The sequence below is a fragment of the Hippoglossus hippoglossus genome, chromosome 1 (assembly GCF_009819705.1).
Source record: "Hippoglossus hippoglossus isolate fHipHip1 chromosome 1, fHipHip1.pri, whole genome shotgun sequence".
NCBI classification, from domain to species: domain Eukaryota; kingdom Metazoa; phylum Chordata; class Actinopteri; order Pleuronectiformes; family Pleuronectidae; genus Hippoglossus; species Hippoglossus hippoglossus.
In genome coordinates, this window is record NC_047151.1 from 13,835,574 (window position 1) to 13,856,213 (window position 20,640).

Sequence of the window (20,640 nt, forward strand, 5' to 3'; positions counted from 1 at the left end):
CTGGTGTCTTGTCTTTTGAGTTGACATTAATTGTAGTTTTTGTGTATCAAGCAATAAGCTGACAACAGTAACAGCAGCGATCAGTAGTGGGGGTTGGGGATCCAAACACAACAGTTACAAACCTCTTTGATACGTTTTGAAAGGACCTGTTGTTTGACTCTCTCTCTCTTCCATTTGTTAACATAAAGGGGTCAAAGCCAGGGCCTATACTGTTCAGATACAGATTAAGCATGTGGTTCATTATGCATCACTCTTCACCCTTTATACTCTGCAATAGAAATGGACCACCAGTGCCTATATTGGTATTTTTATCTCTGCCAAGGAGGTTATGTTTTCACCCCAATCAATTTTGCAGATCACATTTCAATAGTTTTCCCATTGGATCAATTCATGATAATTACTCTTGATAAAAAACTCATAGAACATATTGATCCAAAACATTTCTATCCAAACATGAACAAAATATTTCTGAACACTCCATAATCCAATAATTATTTGACCTCTGCTCCTCTTCTGCCACATCTGGAGCTTCCTTGTGTTATCAACACATTATTCACCACACACAACGAAACGTATGTGTGTCATCACAAGCAAGCAACGATGATGAGGCAGAAGACAGAGGCCTTGGCCTTCTGCTGCAAAAACATTAAATGCTCCAACAGTTATGGTTTTTATTTTCAGAATCATGCACAACAATCTGTCTTGGTTAGTGAGGGGCCGGCCGCAGGTCAGTTTTGAGAGGGTCAACATTTCACACTTATTTTGGCTCCTCTTTGTCTTTCTGTCCTGTAAACATGCACGTGAACAAGCTGTAGTCACAAAGGGCAGACATGTGACATTAAAATGTTACTTTAATAGGTGAGTGCACTGTCTCCCATTCTTCCTCTTTACACCTGAGTCTACAGTTTTTAAAATGCTGTATACCCTAACCCTCACAAGCACGTGTGCCCCCCCCACACACACACACACATACACCCCCTCAAACACCATAAACCTGGAGTTAAAGGAAATCAAGGAAATCGCTCAGCTCTCCATGTTCCATAAAAGAAGTGTACAGGATATCCTCTATGAGTGAACGCCCCTCTGCCCTTCCACTATCTCACCTCATATTGTTTGTCATTTTATTATTTAGTCATGATAAGTGCGGGGGGGCCGTGAAAACGGGCAGTGCAGCGAGAAACTACAGGAAACTGAGTGGGAAGCCCCGCCTTCAGTCATCCCGGGGGAGGATTTCTGACAGGTGACATTTCTCAACGTGATGGAAACAGTTCAAGTCAGGGGTGATTGTTTACAAGCGGCTCAGCTTGGGGGCAAAACCAGCAGTGTCAAAATGTTAGAACACAACCAAGCCGAGTGTTATTATCATATTTATGGTATTTTTTAACTTATAACCTTTTGATAAACACATTTCTGGATTTTAATGCAAAAGAAGACTCTTAATCAATTTAATTTTACAAAATGGGTTAATTCCCAAACTGTCTTTATTTAACAGACATGTATGTATTGTTATCATCCCAATACAACATGCTGATGAAAGTAATATCGCTATAGAAAGTATTATATATTATTATTAATGTTGTTGTTATTATTATTGTTATTGTGTTGAATTATTTATGTTCACAAAAAAACACCAGAGGACAGGAAGCCTAATGTGCAAGCTCTCCTCTTCACAGCTACTCATGTTTGTCAGGAAGTTTGTGAGCTGTCAACAGCTGAACAATCATGTGATACCTGTGTGGTTTGCTCGTACCAAGATAGCACAGACTCTGTAGATTCATGTTCCTAATGCAACAGTTTATGCAGCAGTTCCCTGCACAGTGAAAAACATCCAAGTCTTAAAACCACTGCAGACTTGTTGCTGCCAGCATAAATGGACCACACTGTTGTTAGGCCAATTGTAAAGGCTTACAATGAAAAAGTCAAGGATAATAGTTTTTCCAATGAGCTGTCATTTTTATAAAAACACATTTTATAATAATATGTGAGCAGAAGCACAGAATGGTCTGTATAAAGCAAGGCTACTTTAAACTTCTACTTCTCTAAAACCCTCAGTCTCACACTTCAAATCACTTGTTTCCTTATTATTCGTTCTCTGGATTTATGCATTGGTTTCACTTCCCCGTTTAATAGCATCATATTTCTGCAGTGTCAACATGTTATTTAGGTTCGGGGACAATAGTTTATTCCACCAACATCTAGAAGTCTAGAAGAAATTGTGTCCCACACGTAGGAAACTTTAAAAGGTGTCATGTAGATTAAAGCTGAAACCACACATTCATGCTTATGTGGTCAAATAGAGAATTGAGTTTGTGAAACTTCCTCCCAATAAGTGTTGCTGCTTGTGCTGATTTCCTGTTTGTGTGACCAAGAAAGTCTAAAATGTCAGGGTGCATAATAAATATCTCTCAGATATTATATCTCTCTAACCCTAACCCTATCACTCTTTTTTCTGCATGGAAGAGATATCTTCAATAATTCAAATTAAATTAACTCATCAAAGTTGTATGTATTAAAGCAGGAGTTTCAAGGCTGGGACTATAGAGTCTCACACAGTAGAGTGTATACCACAGCAGCCCCCTTATATTCATTTGCAACAAATAGTCCACACTCACATAGATATCAGTTCCCTAAATGTGCCTGATTTCTGCTTTACAAACATGACACAGGAACAACAGTACGTATGGATAACAAGGAAGTAATAACGGTGCGAGAGGAAGATGCAATAAAAGACACAAGATAAAAGTAAATGAGATACAAAAGAGAGACATCTGCAGAATCATTAGAGGGAATCAGGTTGAGTTAAAAGCTAGATTACAAAGGCAGGTTTTGAAATTAGATTTAAAATTGTGGATAGTAGGATAAGACCTAATGTTGGGCAGGAGATTATTCCGGAGTTTAGGGGCAGCAACAGAGAAAACTCGGTCCTCTTTAGAGTTTCAGACGACAGGGGGGATTGAAAGGAGTTGTGAGGAAGACCTCAGTGACCTGGGGGCAGAGCGTGGGATCAGGAGATCAGTGATGCAGTGATACAGCAAGACCACTGAGAGCTTTTTTAAAACCAGTGGGAAAGATATCCTGGATCCAAAACCTGATCCTGAGCAGCTCTAAAGTTTAATCAAATTTAATGGGTTCTTCCGTGACCCATGTACCACATCCTTCCACCAAGTTTCGTGCAGTAATGTTTGTGTAAAGTTGCAACCTAACAGAGACGCGTACAGACAAATGCAGATGAGAATATAATCACCTTGGTGAGGCTAATAACTAATGTTGCATTTTTCACTTCCACTTCACGGAGCCTAAACTGTTTAGAGTCCCCCTGGGGAGGCCCGCCTCCCACTTTGAAACCCTCTTCATTAAAGCATCAATCATACCATAAGTCTGTAAAGAGCGGTGACTCCGGGGTTTTTACAAGCTACCAAAGCAGCAACAAATTCCACGAGGTTGAATTCTGCAAGAATCATGAAATCTGACAACTTCACTGATCACAACATTAAATAGAATCAACATTTCTAAGTGCCTTGCACCCTTTCCTACACTTTATTGTTTTTATTAACAAGGTACATAAGAAGCTCAGCTCTGGTGTCTCGCAGCACCACAGATACAGGGCTGAATGATTTTGGTCAGGCACATTCATCCCACTATATGCAATTACCTCTGCGTTTCCACTGCTATTTCAGGGGCACCAGGCCACACAGACGCAAACAAACACACCCGTGTCCACAGTCGCATTCAAGTAACCGCACAAGCACATGTACACACATGCACATATTCACATAATGTTACCTCCAGCACACACACAGACACATACACATGCTGCTCCAGATGTTGTTTTGGAGCGCTCCCTCATCCTGTCAGCTCAGACTGTGTATCCATGTTTAGATAAATACACACTTGCTGGCGGAGGTGTGTATTTCACATACCATGTGTTCTGGTTTAATTGAATACTTGTGGCATATGGTTTACTGTGCACTTGGGCCTGCATGGGCACTGAGGGGCCACATACTTCCTTATGTACAGTGCAGCAAAGCACATGTACTGTGGACTACAGGTAGTTCTAGACTGTGTAGAGTATGTGATATGCAGTGAAAGAGGCCTAATTCACATGCACATACACATGTGTTTTCATGTGCATGTCACGGTGCACTATAACCACTATAACCATATGCATGCATGGAAGCACAAACCATCCCATTAACTGTAAAGGCACTTTTACAGCTGCCAGGATGTATGATGCATATCACGTGCTGTCGTACAATATGAGCTTGACGCTTAATTGCCCAACATATGACAACAAGCGTCTCAGGGGGCTCATATTCTACATAATAAAGTTCCTGATTGATGTATACATGCAAATATACCGTGCAGACGCCACCTCCGTACTCTGCTCTTTATCCCAAGACACCTTCGCAGCAGTTTAATACAACAACCAGACTGCACCATAAACACACAGCATTATTCTGTGTCCCTATCGACCTCTCAGGTGTTAGGGTTAGGGGCCGCGGGGTGGGCTTGGCATCTTATTAGTGCCCCTTTGAATGGAGCTTTTCATTCATATGGGATTTACCAAATATTTGGCGCCTATAAAAGTGCCACGCACGGTTTTCTGCATTTTTGCTTTCACAAAAAAAAAACTGAATGTGATTAGTGTTATGTGACGATATCTCCTGGATATCTGGAAGTGGGAATTGCACATTCCCTTTGCTTTTAGTTTTCTTTTGAGAAATGGTGTGGTGTCAGCTTTTTTATTAACCGTTATGACTTTTAGCATTAGTGTTGAAATGGTCAAAGTGACCCAGGATCAGGGACAATCCATCAAAAATCTCATTTGCAATTTTGTCTGCCGCCCCAAACAGGAAATGGGGGAAAAGCTGCTCTCTCACGGCCAATCAGCAATTACAGCGATACCATCACTGTTGCTTTGTCTCTGTGGTAGATTTGTGGATAAGAAACACTGCGGCACATTACAGGGAGCCGGTGCAAAAAAAGGCTGAGTTTGATATTTTATCGCTTTTCTTTATTATTATTTCATCATCACCTTTTCAACCGTGTTTCATTGTGGCTCTAAAGAACATTCACCACATTCTCCACAGCAGCTTCAAGGACCGGCAGAGTAACCATATACCCGCCACTTCAAAAAGCCAGTTTGTCATCAGTCTCCCTCCCAAAGCCCTCAGTGCTACATTAACTTCACTTATGTGTCCACAATGCTCAAATTCTTGTGCTTCTTCTGACAACAGTGTCCGTGGGGGCGGGTTGGTGCACGAATCGCCCTCTGATTGCCCAGAGGTTCCGTCTCATATCCCTAAAGTCAACTTTCTCCAGCAAGTCTCTGAGGTTTTTCAGTCACAGTAGACTGCATCAGGTTTTAGCTAATAAAACGTACTAACAGCACGACACTTTTAAAGACATTTTGCGTGTCATGTCAACGTGTGCCATCTAACGCCCTTCTAGGTAGGGTTAGGGTTATCTCTATGAACAGATTCTACATGTGAATATTCAGAATCTGTAGGGGAGGGACATGATTTTGGGGATGGAGGCTTTCTGGTTTCCGTCTGCCAATCGACCAATTACGTTTGAGCAGGCGTTGGTTGCCTGCAGGTAAACAGTCCGTGTCGAGAGCAGAAGAGGAGGAACACATGGACTGAATTACATCGAATATCAGCTTTTTAATTTATCTACATTCATATGCAGATAGCTATTAATAGATATTAATGGCAAAAATGTCATCTGGTCCTAAAACACCTTCAAAAAGTATCGATGTTTGTGTTTTGTGTGGAGAAATGTTGGACTTTAGTTGGACTCAAGAAATAAATGGTTCATACGTAATTTGGTGATACCAGGCTATTTATTTTAAATGTTGTTTACTCAAAACTAAAAAGCTCAAACTCTCACTTTAACTCTAATTTGAGCTGTAGCTGAGTTACAGTAGAGCAGCCCTTCTCGAGGCCATTTAAACAGCCACAGTTGTAGCCGTGGATGTTGTCTGATTGCAGGTTAACTCGGTTTAAAGGACTGTGTGACATGTCGTCCACTTTCACTGTCAGAGCTGCTCAGGGGCTGAATGAGGAAATCAGACCCGAGAGCACCTTCGGTCGTAAAGGGTCTCCGGGTATGACAGGGCCTGTTGTCTGCGTCAGTGCCTGCGCGTGCATGCATGCAAGAGTGTGTGGGGGGCAGGGGAAATACACACTCACACAGGACATGAGGGAGAAGGGGGAGTGTGTTTCTTGCTACAGGGAGGGGAGGAGAAGGGAGGAGGCTTTGCCTGCTCGCTCTCTCTCTGAAGCCTGATTGCAGTGATATAGAAAAAGTTGGTGGGAAGTCAGAGAAAATTGCTCTTTTAAGAGAGTTGTGGTTCTTGGACTTTTCTCACTCTATTTTTGGAAATTTCTTCAGATTTAACGGGAAACAGCTTAAAAGTTGGAGGACAAAGAAGTTTGGTGATATTTCATGAGTGAAAAGATGTCAGACTCTGGAGTCAATCCACACTTGGAGGGGATTATTTCAGATTTTGAAGGTTTGTAATTTGTTTTCCACTTTTTCTTTTCATGTACTATGTTCATGCTGAAGAAGTAAACATCAGCCCGACAGATTTGTATTTGAGTCGTATGAATGTGGACCAATATAATAATATAATAAGAACTGAGCGTGTGTGTGTGTATGAATGTGTTAAGAACAGGGTGGTGGGCACATTCTAGCCAAGTTCCTGTAGACTGTCATCTGTCATTGATTATACCCAGGTTACGTCAATAATAGAAACAAACACAGCACCGACACCACACACCATTCCAGCACCGGATAGCTCTCAGCTGAAAGCACGGCAGAGGGAGACAGTGGAAACCTCAGCTCTTAAGAGTTAACATCTGTCTAACGCCACATTCAACGTCCACAACTGTGTCTGTACGTTGTTTCCTCAGCCCTTGTGGAGCTGGCATTAAATCCCTTTGTCCTGCTTTTCCTCTGCCATTCATTCTCTCTTCCTTCCCTGCTTCTTTCCTGTTCCTCCTCCGGTCACTCCGCTCCCCTCAGCTGCTCTTTGGCCGTCAGACGCATTACAGACCAATGCTGAGAGCAGAAGCTGGAAAAAAGTAAACATCCTCAGCAATATCTTCTTTACATAACCTCGTTTACATGGATTTATTTAACAGTCACGTGACTGCTCAACTAGCTAGCAAGATTTCATATGTTTAAATTATCTATGTATCTAGGTCCAGCGGAATAAATACATCAAAAAAATTAATTGAAACTCTACAGTAACTGAAAAACCTAGATGACTCAGTTGTTTACTTTTGGTCGGACGTCACTTTGTACAGAACAGTTTGTCTTGAGAGTTTTTATCTGTGAAAGTAACCGAGTTCTCAGTCAGTGGTGGCCAGAAATGTTCATGTACAGCAGCTATTTGCTGGCAGACCATTGTAGTGCCAAGGGGAAGTTACAGGTGGATAGGAAGTCCATGTTAACTAGATTATTCAGAGTTAAAGGGCAATAAATCCACATGCAAATAGATAACTGCTAATATCGTGACATTGATATTTATGAACCTTTTCCCTGATTACTCAGAGAATAATTCATTGGGCTTGATGAACAAAATCAGGAATGTTTAGGGGACTGATATTTATGAGTGTGTGCAGTTTGATGCAGATCCAGATAAAAATCCGGATCTACTGAGTTTAAATGTGGTTTCATAAGGAGGCTGTTGGGCCTTGCCATTCTAGTTCATTATGCACTGACCATCGACTCCCAGAAAGCACTTGCTGTATCCACTGTCCAATGGTGACTGTCCATTGTCATCTATGTCACCAGGACATCATAAAGGTCAGTGTGAACCAGTCTAGGGATTTAATCCAGTATATAAACAACTGCAGACCGAGATGCATGGAAAAACCTTGACTGACGAAATCCCTATTTTATCCCAGATCATTTTCTTTTCCAGTACATTGCTCTGCGCTGTATCTCACACTGAGAAGGAAATGGGCACAGAGAGGGTGAGCACACTAAACACGTAATGATGCCTCTTTGGATGGACTCATGAGCGTGTGGCACTGTTATGGAAAGAGGGGGTGATAGAAACCACAAACTGAAATTTCTGGTTTCTAAAGGGTAGAAAGCATGTCTCTCTGAATCTAAATGAGTCTCCAAAGAATAAGCCAAGGATAAGCTCTTATTTGAATATCCAGAGAGGTTCCGCAGAGTCGGACGTGGGCTCATGCTGTGTTGTCCAACCTAAACTGAGCTGACTGTGTCCAGTCCAAGGTAATTTGGGCTGATTATCTGCTCAGAGGTGCCATGTTGTTGCTGCATTGTGGAATGTGAACACAGAGAGGAAACTGACATAGAAATGGAGAGAGTGTGTAAACCCGGCACAGAGGCCAAAGTGTGTTATTAAGTTGGTTCAGGTTGGTTATGTGTGTAAATACCACACTTTCTTAACTGTTCTCTGTTGTCCAATTACAACTATATTATAGTAACACACAAGCATGTAAGGCATTGTTGTTAGTCCAGTTAAATTAAAAAAGATTTTTCATATACTTTGTGTTATTGCCAGACTCACACACATAATGTGCACACATACAAATTAATCTCTGAGAGATTGTAGCTCTGCATTATCATGTTCTCCGCCAAATATTATATTTTACAGGCAGTTTCATTGTTTAATGATTCATGTGTAAGAAGTGCATGGCTCGCATATTTTAATTCCTGCTCCGAGGTCACGGAGCTACGATTAATCACTTGTAATCTCCATGTTGCAAGCCCCCCCCCCCCCCCACTCTCCGTTTGCATCAGGACTTCATTGAGAGACCAAACAGTGTGTGTGTGTGTCAACAGGTGTTAAGTGGAATGCAGCCGCTCTCTTTATACCTGCTCTGGACACTGATGTAAATCAATCTGCTTGTGAATGAGATAGTTAACCAACCTTTGATCAAAGCAACACAACAAGGCTTTACCTGTCACAGGTTGAGGCCTGAAGCTAAGCACCAGGTCAGTTATTTGGCAGCTGCCTGGATGGCTTTAGTGCGTGTGTGTGTTTGTGTGTGTGTGTGCGTGCATGCTGAAATTTTCTATTGTTTTATTTATGTATTATTTTAGTGTTCAGATGCTCCTTTTAAAGATATCATGCGTCAATATTGCTGCAAAATGAATGAACATTTAGACCCAATCTCTGCAGCAGTTTCCTCTGACATGTCTCCCCTCTTTACGCCTTTAACTCTCCCAGAATTCCTTTGTGCTGGACACAGGGTGTTGGCCAGGCCAGTAGAGAACCATGCAGTAAAGCTTTCTGGTCAGCATTAGTAAACACAGCACCATCATTGGGCAGTAAGATGTTTGATAATGTGGCAGTAAAGTTTCACCTGACCAAGCAAAATACAATAGGATACAATTCTATCATTCCTTGTAGATATATAAACAAATATGTACAACCACAGTCATACAGAACTATCTTCAGTGACAAGAAGAACAAAGAGTCTTGTAATAGATGTTGTGTTCTCCACAGGGTCATGATGTTAGAAGCATGGCCTCACTGTGGGACTACATACATTCCTGGATATGTTTGAAATATGCCCTCACCTTGAAAAATTATTACTGCAGTTTGTATAAAGTAAAACTATTGATGGTATAGTTTTTGAAAGCATCCTCATTTCATTTTTATTGACTTAAACTTCATATTTATATTTTAGATATTGACATCATCATGACAAGACGTTAAGCTGGATGATGTCTGGACATTATTTGGACTTGGCCTTTTACATGCGAAGAACGCAGCCGGAGATTATCTGGGTCAGACGCGTTCACAAAATAGGAAAATCTGTGGAACCTTAAGACCAGAGGTGGCACCTGGTAGATCATGCAGGAGGCAGGACATCAAGTTAAAAATCGGCTCCAGAAATTATGCTTATTTGTCTACAGCACATCGACACCCGGCGTCGCTCCTTTTCGTCAATAGCTGTTGAATATAGTTGTCTCTCTACGTTGACATCCTCATTGGTGTGGCACATCTTTTCAGAAATATTTGTATTCTTCCAGTTTTGCATCCGTCGTGTTGTTCGAAACGTCAGTAACATGCCCACTTGTTAGCTGTGAATTATTAGGACAATATTCAGAGTTTGTATTAGTGGGCTGGCAGGAAAAACTCATATACAGCCTCTGTGGATAATTTCAGGAGATTATCCAGAGTTCAGTGCATGTCTGAGAGCTTTTTGTGTACACTGCAACATCAGAGAACTTCTCCATATCACTGTCAGTGTCCACTAACACCAGTGATAGAGAACTGAAGAAGTGGCAACTTTATCTTTGACCTGTTTTAACCTCCTCATTTCTCACGCTGCAACCTTTTGTCTCTCTATCTCGTCTCCTTTCTCCTTCCTTCCCTCCTGTCTCTCTGTTTGCTTTCCTCCCTCCGACTCCGACTATCTCTTATTCGTGCATCTGGGCCGAGATGATACTGAGTGTTTATGTTGGTTGGTTGGAACGTCCTTGAGTACAGTCTAAGTGATGACACGGATGATAAAGAGGCAGAGTGGCCTAACACCTGGGCTGGATTACAAAACAAATGACCGTGAACCAAAGTGAGGACACAGATGCCTCCATCTTTGTTTTCGTTGCACCATGAAATTCAGAGCTATATTGTCTGTCGTCCCACATGAGACACGGTGAGGTACTGGACGCTGGGCGGTGATAGGTAGCGGAGGGACGTGGGGAGACGAGGCTCCTGGCTGCTGTTAACGAGGTTCCTCTGAGGTGGACGGCACCTCTTGTTTCCAGCTCATAGTCTGGGAATGCTGCTTCACTGGGACCAATACTCCTTCATCCATATGTCAGTCCCACACTGCACAAATACTCAGGATATTCACGGTAAAGAATATCCTTCCTTAGCCGTTTGGCTTCGGCTAAACAAGAAACTGAACCACTGACTGGTTGGGCGACAATTAAATCGACCAAGGAGGTTATGCTTTCCCCGAAGTTTTTGTGTGTGTGTGTGTTTGTTTAGCAGGATTATGCAAAAACTACTGAATGGATTACTGTGAGATGTGGTGGAAGGAAGTGGTGCGGGTCAGGGAAGAACCCATTAAATGTTGGCATAGATCTGGATCAGGGGGCAGATTCAGGATTTCTTTTTCATTTCTGTAACGTTGGGACGTAGGGTGTTTTTCGACATTTTTTCCAATTTCTCAACAAATAATGCAAAGATCTTTATGGAAAAAAATCTGGCACCTGTACTGTAATATCTATGAACATCAATGATGCAAATTGATCGAGATTTTGTGAATCAAAATAATTATTTTATTTGGAGGAGTAATCTTTATTCAGTAACTGTACAATAACAATATCAGAGAGTGGATATTTTGTCTGTTTAATGTGAGCAGTTTGTGGAAAACGTCTGTTTACATGTATCTGATTTTAATATGCTATACGGTGATAAAGTGGCCAATCAGCTTTGGCAAATGTATGCGTTCTCCGAGTGCCCTTTTACTCTGATTGAGAAATGCCCGATGTTAAAGAACAGCATTAAACCACAGCGAGATTCTGCTCTTAAATCATGCACACTCGACTGCGCAGTCTCTAAATACAAACAAACAGCGAGTCCTCAGCTCCAGGCCTGCGCCCGAGGGCATATAATCACAAAGCAGCCAAACACAGAGCTACTAATCTAAGATCACTTAACAGGTCACCGGCAAAAACAGCGTCTATGTTCGGCTTTTATTATGACGAATCTTGTGAATGTGCGTCCTGATTTCTCTCCCGTGTTCAGCCTCGGCTCTCACATTTACAGCTCTTCCAAAATATAACAAAAGCCTGCAGCGGGGGTCAAGAGATGACAGACTGTCGACAGTTTCTGAAGTGCTGGGACTCTCAGAGGAGGATGAAATGATTCGCGAAACACTCAATACAGTCTGAGCGTGCATACAACCTTTCGGCTCCTTGTGAAATCTGCAGAGCCATGTTGGCAGAACGACTTATTCTCTGGCCGGAGTTGAAAGTGGCCACAGCCTTGGACTCGATCTCTGCAATCATAAAAAAAAAAAAAGAAGTCGGAGGAGGAGAGCAGGGGTAAGAAGGACACAGTCCAGTGGCGTTGTGGATTTGGACACCACTTATAAATTGCAAGTTTACTGTTGTATGTAATTTTCTTATATGTATATCTAAAGGATGGATTTTAAAGCAATTTCATGGGGCGCCATATTGGATATTGAACTCTGCTCTCATCAGAACTTGAAGAAAATAAATTATGGGAGCGTGAGGAAATGGCTGTCGAAGTGGGTATTTAATGTCTAAGGCCTTTTTTATGCTTATTAAGACACATTTCCTGCTTTCCTCCCATAATGTAGGGAACGTAAAACGATCTGGGGCGACATAACCTTACAGCCATATCTTATAAAACCAGTGTTTTACTATCTGAATGCCACAAATGAAAGGTAACCAAGCTTCAAGGTCTAGAAAAACAGTGAACAGGGAGGGACAGGGAGGGGGGGTTAAGGAGATTTGTATCACAAATCACCGTAAACTGCAGATCCGTTTATTCCTGTGGTGAACGAGAACGTCCTTGGTGCGTCCGGCGAGGACGGGAAGAGAGCGAGACGTTGGCTGCGGCCTGAATTTTTGTTAGAGGGTAAATTGTATCAAATGTCCACCATGTTGGAGCGAGGCAGTAAATTAGATTAGCGGTGCCGGCCGATGTGTGCGGGTAGACGGCGTTGATGTGATTGTGTTGAGCTCCACATCCACTGAGGTTGTTTTGGCCTTACGCAGCGAGCAGCGGGGCCGGGGCATGGTCCTCTCCCTGTGGGTGTAGTCGCTTAAAAATAAACACGTATACATTCCCGTAACACATACTCATTCCTTTTTTACAAGCACTTTGAACAGAACTCCATACAGTTACATAAAGCAAAGTGGTGTGTGTCAGCACTCACACACACTCACACACACCACATGCCACAAAGGGATCAAATAATCAGCGCTGAGTTTGGGATTGTTGGAAACAGGAGATGATCTTAAGGGCGTGCGTGAGCGGACTGGTCCAACTAGTGTGTCATTTTGATAGCAGCTCCTGGCCACTGGCTTGGCACAGCAACTCCTCGATGGGAGTCAAATTCAAGTTGACTTTGAGCCAGCGCGGTCTTCCCAGGGGGCGATTCCATCCCTCGGTATCTTCGTCTTGGACGGCGCAGCCACTTTCTCACGTCACAGCCGAGGGGAAGGATGTGCTTCTCTCGCTGTGCCCATGTTGCTCATTAATTGCGAAACTTTTTCTTTTTGCCCTAAATGCCTGGCAGTCTGCATGCATCACAGCATCACTCTGTCTGAAACCCCAGAATTTGTGTATAACACTCGTGTTGCATTTAATTCATATGTTGTTTCAGTGTAGTGAAAACTGTTTGTGATGGGGAATGTAATGGCATCAGATAGAAATTGTTGCATTTTGTTGCCACCAAAATTGCCTCTACAGCCGCTCCACCCTCCAGCCACAGAGTCTTTACTAGTTGGATGCCGTTCGTATTATGTTTTAGAGAAACAATTCACTTTGTTCAATGCTCATTTAACTGGTGTGATCTTTTTTAATGAACATTTTATTGTATTGTTCTTTGGTCCTAAAAACAGCAATCTTGACCCACAAATACTTTATAAGGGGCCGATGAGCTTGTTTTGCTTTTAGAAATGTTTTAGAAAAGTTAAGAGTAAGTAAATGTGTTTTTGATGTGGTCTGTTCTGCTGCATATAAACTGTGGGAAAAGTAACAAAGTACATTTGCTCAAATACTTTGCACTTGATACTACACTTGAGTGTTTCCATACGTCCTCGATACAACATTTGCATGAGAAACATTGTCCTTTTTACTGTAATTCATTTATTTTGGTCTGTGGCCCGTTACAAAAAACGCTGTCTACGTGGGGACCTTTTTACAGTCACAATCTTTTAGGTCACTAATACTTCAGTTCACAACAGTTTCAGTTCTACTTATTAACAGTGTTGTCTACAGACTGTATGGGCCAAAGGTCGCCCTGTCATTGGTCTCGTTTTTTCTGGCCGAAATTACATGTATATACTGTTTACCTGTATACCAAGTCAATATTGGACTTTAGGCTTAGATATTTTGCTAGAAAACAAATATGAGTATATGTCTATTTACATTTCAACATGTATGCCAAATAAATAAATAAAATATATAAATTTAGTTCATGATAATTTTTCCTTCAGCTACATACACTGTGTATTTGCTGTTGCAGTTAAGTTGCAAAAACATAATTTCCTTGTTACCAACTCCTAAGCACATTCAATTTTCAATTATGTCAAACACACAAAAACCCCAGATCATTATGTTGTATGTCATTTCTTTTTAAAAGGTTACGCAACTGAACACCAATATAGTTCCCAATCAATTTTCTGCCAATAAGGAATTGATCAGTCGTGTTGTCTATGTCCCTCACATGCAGCTCTAAAGAGGTCCTTTGAGGTGGAGGATGTCGACACTTCATCTCACTCCTCCCCCGGATCCCGCCGGACGACCAGCTCCCCTCACCGCAACGCCATGTCCCCCACCAGCATCTACTACCGTGACCTGGGCACCGCGGCCAACAACAACAACAACCTCAACTTCACCCAGCCCCGCTCCATCATGGGTGGAGGAGGCTCCAAGACCCCCGAGCCTGTGTCGCGCCGCTCCGAGCTTTCCATCGACATCTCCTCTTCGTCCAGCAAGCAGGTGGATAACCTCACCAGCCCCGCCTCCTCACGATTTGTGACCAGCAGCACCGTGAAACGCCCCGAGGTCCTGGGTCACTCTAAGACCCCCGAGCTGGGCCACAAGAGGGAGGTCACTTTTGCCAAGACACCCAGTGACTCCCCTGTGATCCGGCGCAATGAGGGTAACAGTAACAACAACGGGACCAGCCGCCCCCCCGAGCAGAATCACGCTCGCAAGTTTGAGCCCCCCAGTCCCGGGGATGTACGTAAACCTGAAATCAGCATCACCAGAGCTCCTGCGGAGAACAACGGCCACCACCCAGCGGTGCACCACCCACACCACCCCAACCCACACCACAACACCATCGTGACCACCTTCCGCTGCTCCTCACCGAACCATGGACGCAGATCCCCCAACCCAGAAAGTAAGTCACCCATTCCAGCCACTTCCTGAAACTGTCAGACACCTCCTCTAAACACAACTGCATCATTATGAGGAACTTGAAGTGGGGATTCTTGGCATTTATTTGGTGATATGTTCACTTCCCTCTGATTTCTACTCTTTGCCTGTTGGATGGCTGTGAGGTAACAACCCTCTTATTATTTCTGTTGATCGGTTTTCCCTCACTGCTGATAGAAAGTACAAACACAGGACTTTAGTGCAACAAAACAAATCATTACAATTTAAGATTCTGTCCGTCATTCTTGTGTAAGGGCCCTTTACAGCACCAGCCAACACAACTGCTGCTCTCCAGGCTGCTCCAAGCAGGTGTAACAGTTTGGGGGCTTCTTCCATAGTTGCAGTCACGATTACAACCCCCATGTTGTCTGAGGAAAAAAGAGGTAATCATTGTTTCGGTGAATTCTTCGGGCAGATTGTCGAGGCCTAAAATTTCCTCTAAACCCACGTTTGTCATTAAGAAACATGCTTTTAGAACAAATGAAGAACAAAACAAAGAACAGATTACTGCAGATAATGTACCTTGTTAACATGCTTCAATCCTTTTCTGTCTGTGACATCGTTTCCTTTAAATCTTTTATAGATTCTCTCTTTTTGGCTTGATGTGTAAAGTCTGAATTGGAGACGCCTGTCATGTTTGAATTGAGCAGAGCATTTAGTAGTTTAATGCGGCAGTGTCATAAGTGGAGAGGAGATTAAAGTGAGTGTAATAGGCGATCCAAAGCTCCAGTTAAAACAGTCATATTTTCTTATGTGATGAGGAAGGAGGAACTCTTTACTCTTAGCTCACAGTCACACCACACTGTCTAAAAAAGTCTTGTCACATTTTCCAGATGTAAATTCACGTAGACTGATTTGTTTGAACTTTTTGTTTCTTATCTTTTGCTGCTTCTCTTCTCACTATGAGACTGTCGTTGTGAAGAAGAATTCAGTAACAGGAGTGGGTCTGTTTGATTAATCTGATGTCTGCACGTCTGTCAGTAACACAAGTAACCGTGTCCTCGGAGGCCGATCTGTCAGTAGGAACAGCAGACTGTCTGTATTTGTGGTTGTCCATGTCTGTTCATGCAGAATTGGAGCCGGCGTGGCTTTTTTGTTATGTGATAAAAGCATAACCTTGGCAGCACCAGAACAGTGGTGCAGCAGTTAAATAGTAATTAGTATTAAAGCACATGAAACACAGAGAGTCAGATTTAAGGCCACAGAGTTTCTATGGAGCAGCTTGTGAATTGTTTTTTAACTTCCCACCTAAGTAAGCCGAACGTAAGGCTTCATCCATCTTGAAAAAGATTTGTTGTCCAAACGAGCGTTTTGGCTCCATATCAGTTTAAATTCCTTTCTATACTAACACGCCTGAAACACATATCACGTGACCACTCGTGTACACTGGGCATGCACGTGCCGATGTGCACGGAGTGCTTGAATAATAGCTTGTCTCCTACACATGTAAGCAGTGGTATCATTGTAAAATGCAGAATTTAACTGCACTTCAGCAATGCTAGTAATTGATTATTTATATTGTGTCCTACTAGCCGAGGCTAATGCCGGTCGCTTTCTTACAGGAGGGGTCATGTGATGGGAGCCTGACGAATCAGCAAAGGCTACGTCATGACCAAAAAGACCCAATTAGCAAGCAGTTGTGAGTGGCTATGTCATTGTTTCCCAACATCTCAGTTTCTGACTGTCCAGAATAAAACGCTGCCCGGAGTTTTTAAACTAAAACGGTACCAGCAGCGTTTTCAAACTCTAAACAGCTCTAAAACGCTGGAGTGGAGTTGGTGCCAGGCGTATCCGTTGCAGTTTTCACACGGTTACGCAGTATGGATGTGCCCTAAGCTCCTTCACAGCTACACAACAAGACTGTAGGGGCATTAACAACACAAGAGCAACCTATATATTTAGTGGGTTATATGAAACTTAATCTGCATAAACTTTTTATCACATGGTGGCAGCGGAAAGAATTTGTAAACTGTTAAAGTTGCGGTGGTAAAAGTGTTATATTCTTGCATTGTGTCACATCCTGCAGTTGCAGATCAGTATCATCATTCTGTTCAAGAGGTATTTTTATCCACCTGATGAGTGTTAGTTACTTGTTTGAATTTAGTCTAATATTTGCTCTGTGTTTGGTCTCCACCAGATCCTCAGGGGAGCATCTGGATATAGCTCAGCTAACTCTTTGTTTCTGGAGTGTGGTGCTCAGCAGGTACTGTGAGCTTTTAGAGCTTTTTTGAGGGAAACATCTATCTGCTGCAGCCCAAAATTAAACTATGACAGACGTGAGGCACAACAACAAAACTATGTTAGAAAGGCGAGACATGTTCTAAAAATCTGACTGATAAGTGTCTATAGCCTCAGTGAGTGACCCCTATCATATCGTTTTTATATTTATCGAACTATCATCATATATCATTATAGAAAATATTAATTATAGCCACTTCTTCTATCTGTTATTTATGTATCAGTGTCTTTACTCACAAAACAACTGTAAGAGGAAAAACTGTTGTATTGCATCGGTGTCCCAGTATTAAACACCCTGCCAAGTATTTTATAATTAGCTCTTGATGAAACATAATGATGGGTGTGTTTTCTTGATGATTTAGGTCATTTGAGGTTATATAATCCTGGTTTGTACTTTATACACGGCCCGAAGCTGAAATACCCAAAAGTCTCTGAAGTAATGCACTTTGTCATTTGGCTGATGTTTCGTAGGCACATTTCCCACAGTATATTTAAACACTGACCCAGTGTGTGTATCATGTTGCCATAAAGTTCCTACTGCATGTGCCTATAAATTTCTCATCTGTGCTGAAACCTTTACATGGCCCTCTTCTAGATTATAGAGGTCATAGCTACTTATTTGTCAGTAAGGAGAGGGCCTAACCGAGATCTAAGTGAGGGGTAAACTTCCTGCTGGCCCCATGTATAATATTCACAGATTTAAAATAACTGAAATTTAGTCATCTCTAAGATCCAAGTTCTATCCAAGACCCATTGGTCTGGTGGCATGTGTGAAATGGGGATATTTATAAATAATTATTTGCCGTATTGCTCCAATTCCAAGTAATTATTTATAAATTAGCAATTATTTAACGTTGTTTTTAAATATATTTTTCCATTTGGCTGTCAACTTGTCACAAGTGTATTTGATAAGCCGCTTTCCGGCCCATTCAGTCGTTCCAAGAGGAAATTACATCACACACACACACACACACACACACACACACACACACACACACACACACACACACACACACACACACACACACACACACACACACAGAATATCCTGTGCTGTTCCGTCCGATTGTTTTCCCCGCTGTGTGACCTCACTGCAGTGCACTTCCTTTCTCCGCTCTCATGTGATCTACGTCACTCAGCTTCCTCGCCGCCCTCCTTCTGTGTTCTGATCTGAAGCGTCACAGAGGGTGAAAGGTCAATGTGAAGTGATATGTGGACACACGTGCAGAGAAAAGTGAACTTTAGTAGGTGTATTGATGAGAAAGTACATCAATCTTTGCTTGTAGTCAGCAGAGCAGAGGACACATAGACACACATGTACTGTTGGACTTGAAATGATGCCAATTTATTTCATTTATAAGAAGCAAAATCCCATTGTGTGCAGCTCGTGTGTTCAAGGGTCAAAGTGACAAAACTATTGGATCTAGTGTGAAATCCATAATAATTGTTATGTACACAAAGAAATGTATAGGTGTGTATGAAACACATTTTAATACTCGACTCTAATGAACTGTAGTTTATAGCTTCAAGTGCTGGCAGATGTACAAGAATCCACAGTAAATGTTATGACTTAAATTTGATGAAATAAGTGATATTCTGGGGTAAAAAAATAACAAAGAAAAACACGAGCTTTAAGTTCACTTCGGGCTACAGACACGATAGACTGGCTGTGATTTTTATCTGGTCTGCTCCTATGTGTTGAGCCAGATGGGAAACCTTATCTTGACAGGCGGGCCTGCTGTTCATCAATCCATCACACGCTGCAGAGGGAGCTCTATCTAACATCTCGAGACACAAACCACCACCTGGGATCAGAAATAGCCCAGTCGCACCACATTTCAAATTTAAGTCACGTTGTCTCAGTTGGAGACTCTTACGTCCAGTGATTCCAGTATATTCATCCTTAAATTATAATGATTAATATACAAAATTAGGGGTCATTAGAGAGGGAGGTTGACCATGAATAGTGTAGTCATCACTATGCAAACTGGTGGGTTGTCATGGAGTGGGTCTCATCCAGTAGCTTCATAGTGTTTTATTGTGATACAGGAGACAATATTTAACCCTTTGATACACAAGATATGCAAACTGCTTCACAACATGAGTCAAAAATAACCTGTGTTGATTTCCTGTGTTATTTCATGCATGGCTTGTTGTTTCTTTTGTTTATTCTTTTATAGCTTATTCTTCCTTCTGTATTTAGGAGAAGGCTCCTTTGATGATGACATAGAACACTCATGTCATCACAGGAGCCTTCTTCTTTTAGGAGAGCTAGATTCCAAGACAAAGTCTAGGTCCTCAGCATCAGAGATTTCAGACTCAAGACCAAGAATTGCCTCCTCATTTACCTCATCCTGTTCTTCAGGCAGCATCTTTATGATACGGTCGGTAAGTCTGAAATGATTGCGACCAGCCATACTAACACTCTGGAAAAAGAAAATCAAAAGCATATTTTCAAATGCATATCAATCAGTCTATTAAGTATATACTGTTATATTTTATTTTGTTGATCTAGCTATGGTTAGCTAGCCAAAAAAAGACGCCAGCTAGCTAACAGCTAGTAAGCATTTTACGTATTTCTCTTTCTCACTAGTAATGGATTGTAAAATAAGACTTACACGCATCAGATGTGCAAAGCAGCCGTGTGAAATGAATGGTAGGTGTTCCGTAGTGAATACACACTGTATTGGTCATTTTTGACCCATGTCTGTGTTATGGAAGTTTCCTGGAAGCTGGTGAAAAGGAGAACTCAGGCAGCAGCTGATGTCTTATGCAGAAGGTTTTAATGTAGACTTGATGCATCAAGGAGAACAGAAGGTGAAACAATATACAAACGCTAACAGAGTAACATGAGCAATTGTCACCCCCCAGTCTGAAGATGTCTCCCACAGCATCCCAGTATATCTTCCTCTACTTGGGTCACCCATTCCAACGGCACATCCATGAATGGCTAGAATTGCTGTCACTCTCTATGTTACATGTAGGTGTTCGCATCCTATTGGACAGTTTAGTCTAAATATGTATTCCTAAATCACATTGTGTCCTTACGTCTTGCCACTGGTGAAATACACAAAAGAGTTGAAGTTGGTGAGAGTTGAAGTTGGTGCCTCTCTGTCTGGGGCATCTGAGTTAGATATGAAAGTCCCACAACGTAGACACTACAATGTACTGTAGGTGGCCCCTTATCTATGACCTGACCTTGGGTCCTGCTTAGATAGAGAAGGGAGTATCTGTGGAATTAGACAGGCATTATTCTCCTGTAC

At 42.0% G+C, this 20,640-nt stretch overlaps 1 protein-coding gene across 5 annotated transcripts in view; it reads left to right on the forward strand.

The window, feature by feature from the left end:
* sept9b (septin 9b) overlaps positions 1-20,640 on the forward strand; it is a 77,214-nt gene that overhangs the window by 17,994 nt on the left and 38,580 nt on the right. For 3 of the 5 annotated variants that reach the window (XM_034613324.1, XM_034613407.1, XM_034613234.1), the window contains one exon: positions 14,430-15,104. The exons of 1 other annotated variant lie outside the window; for it this stretch is intronic. In XM_034613324.1, coding sequence (XP_034469215.1) covers positions 14,430-15,104 — 675 coding nt within the window. Of the gene's footprint in view, positions 1-6,310; positions 6,518-14,429; positions 15,105-20,640 lie in introns of those variants that run through there. One more of the 5 variants, XM_034613149.1, reaches the window with a different exon arrangement.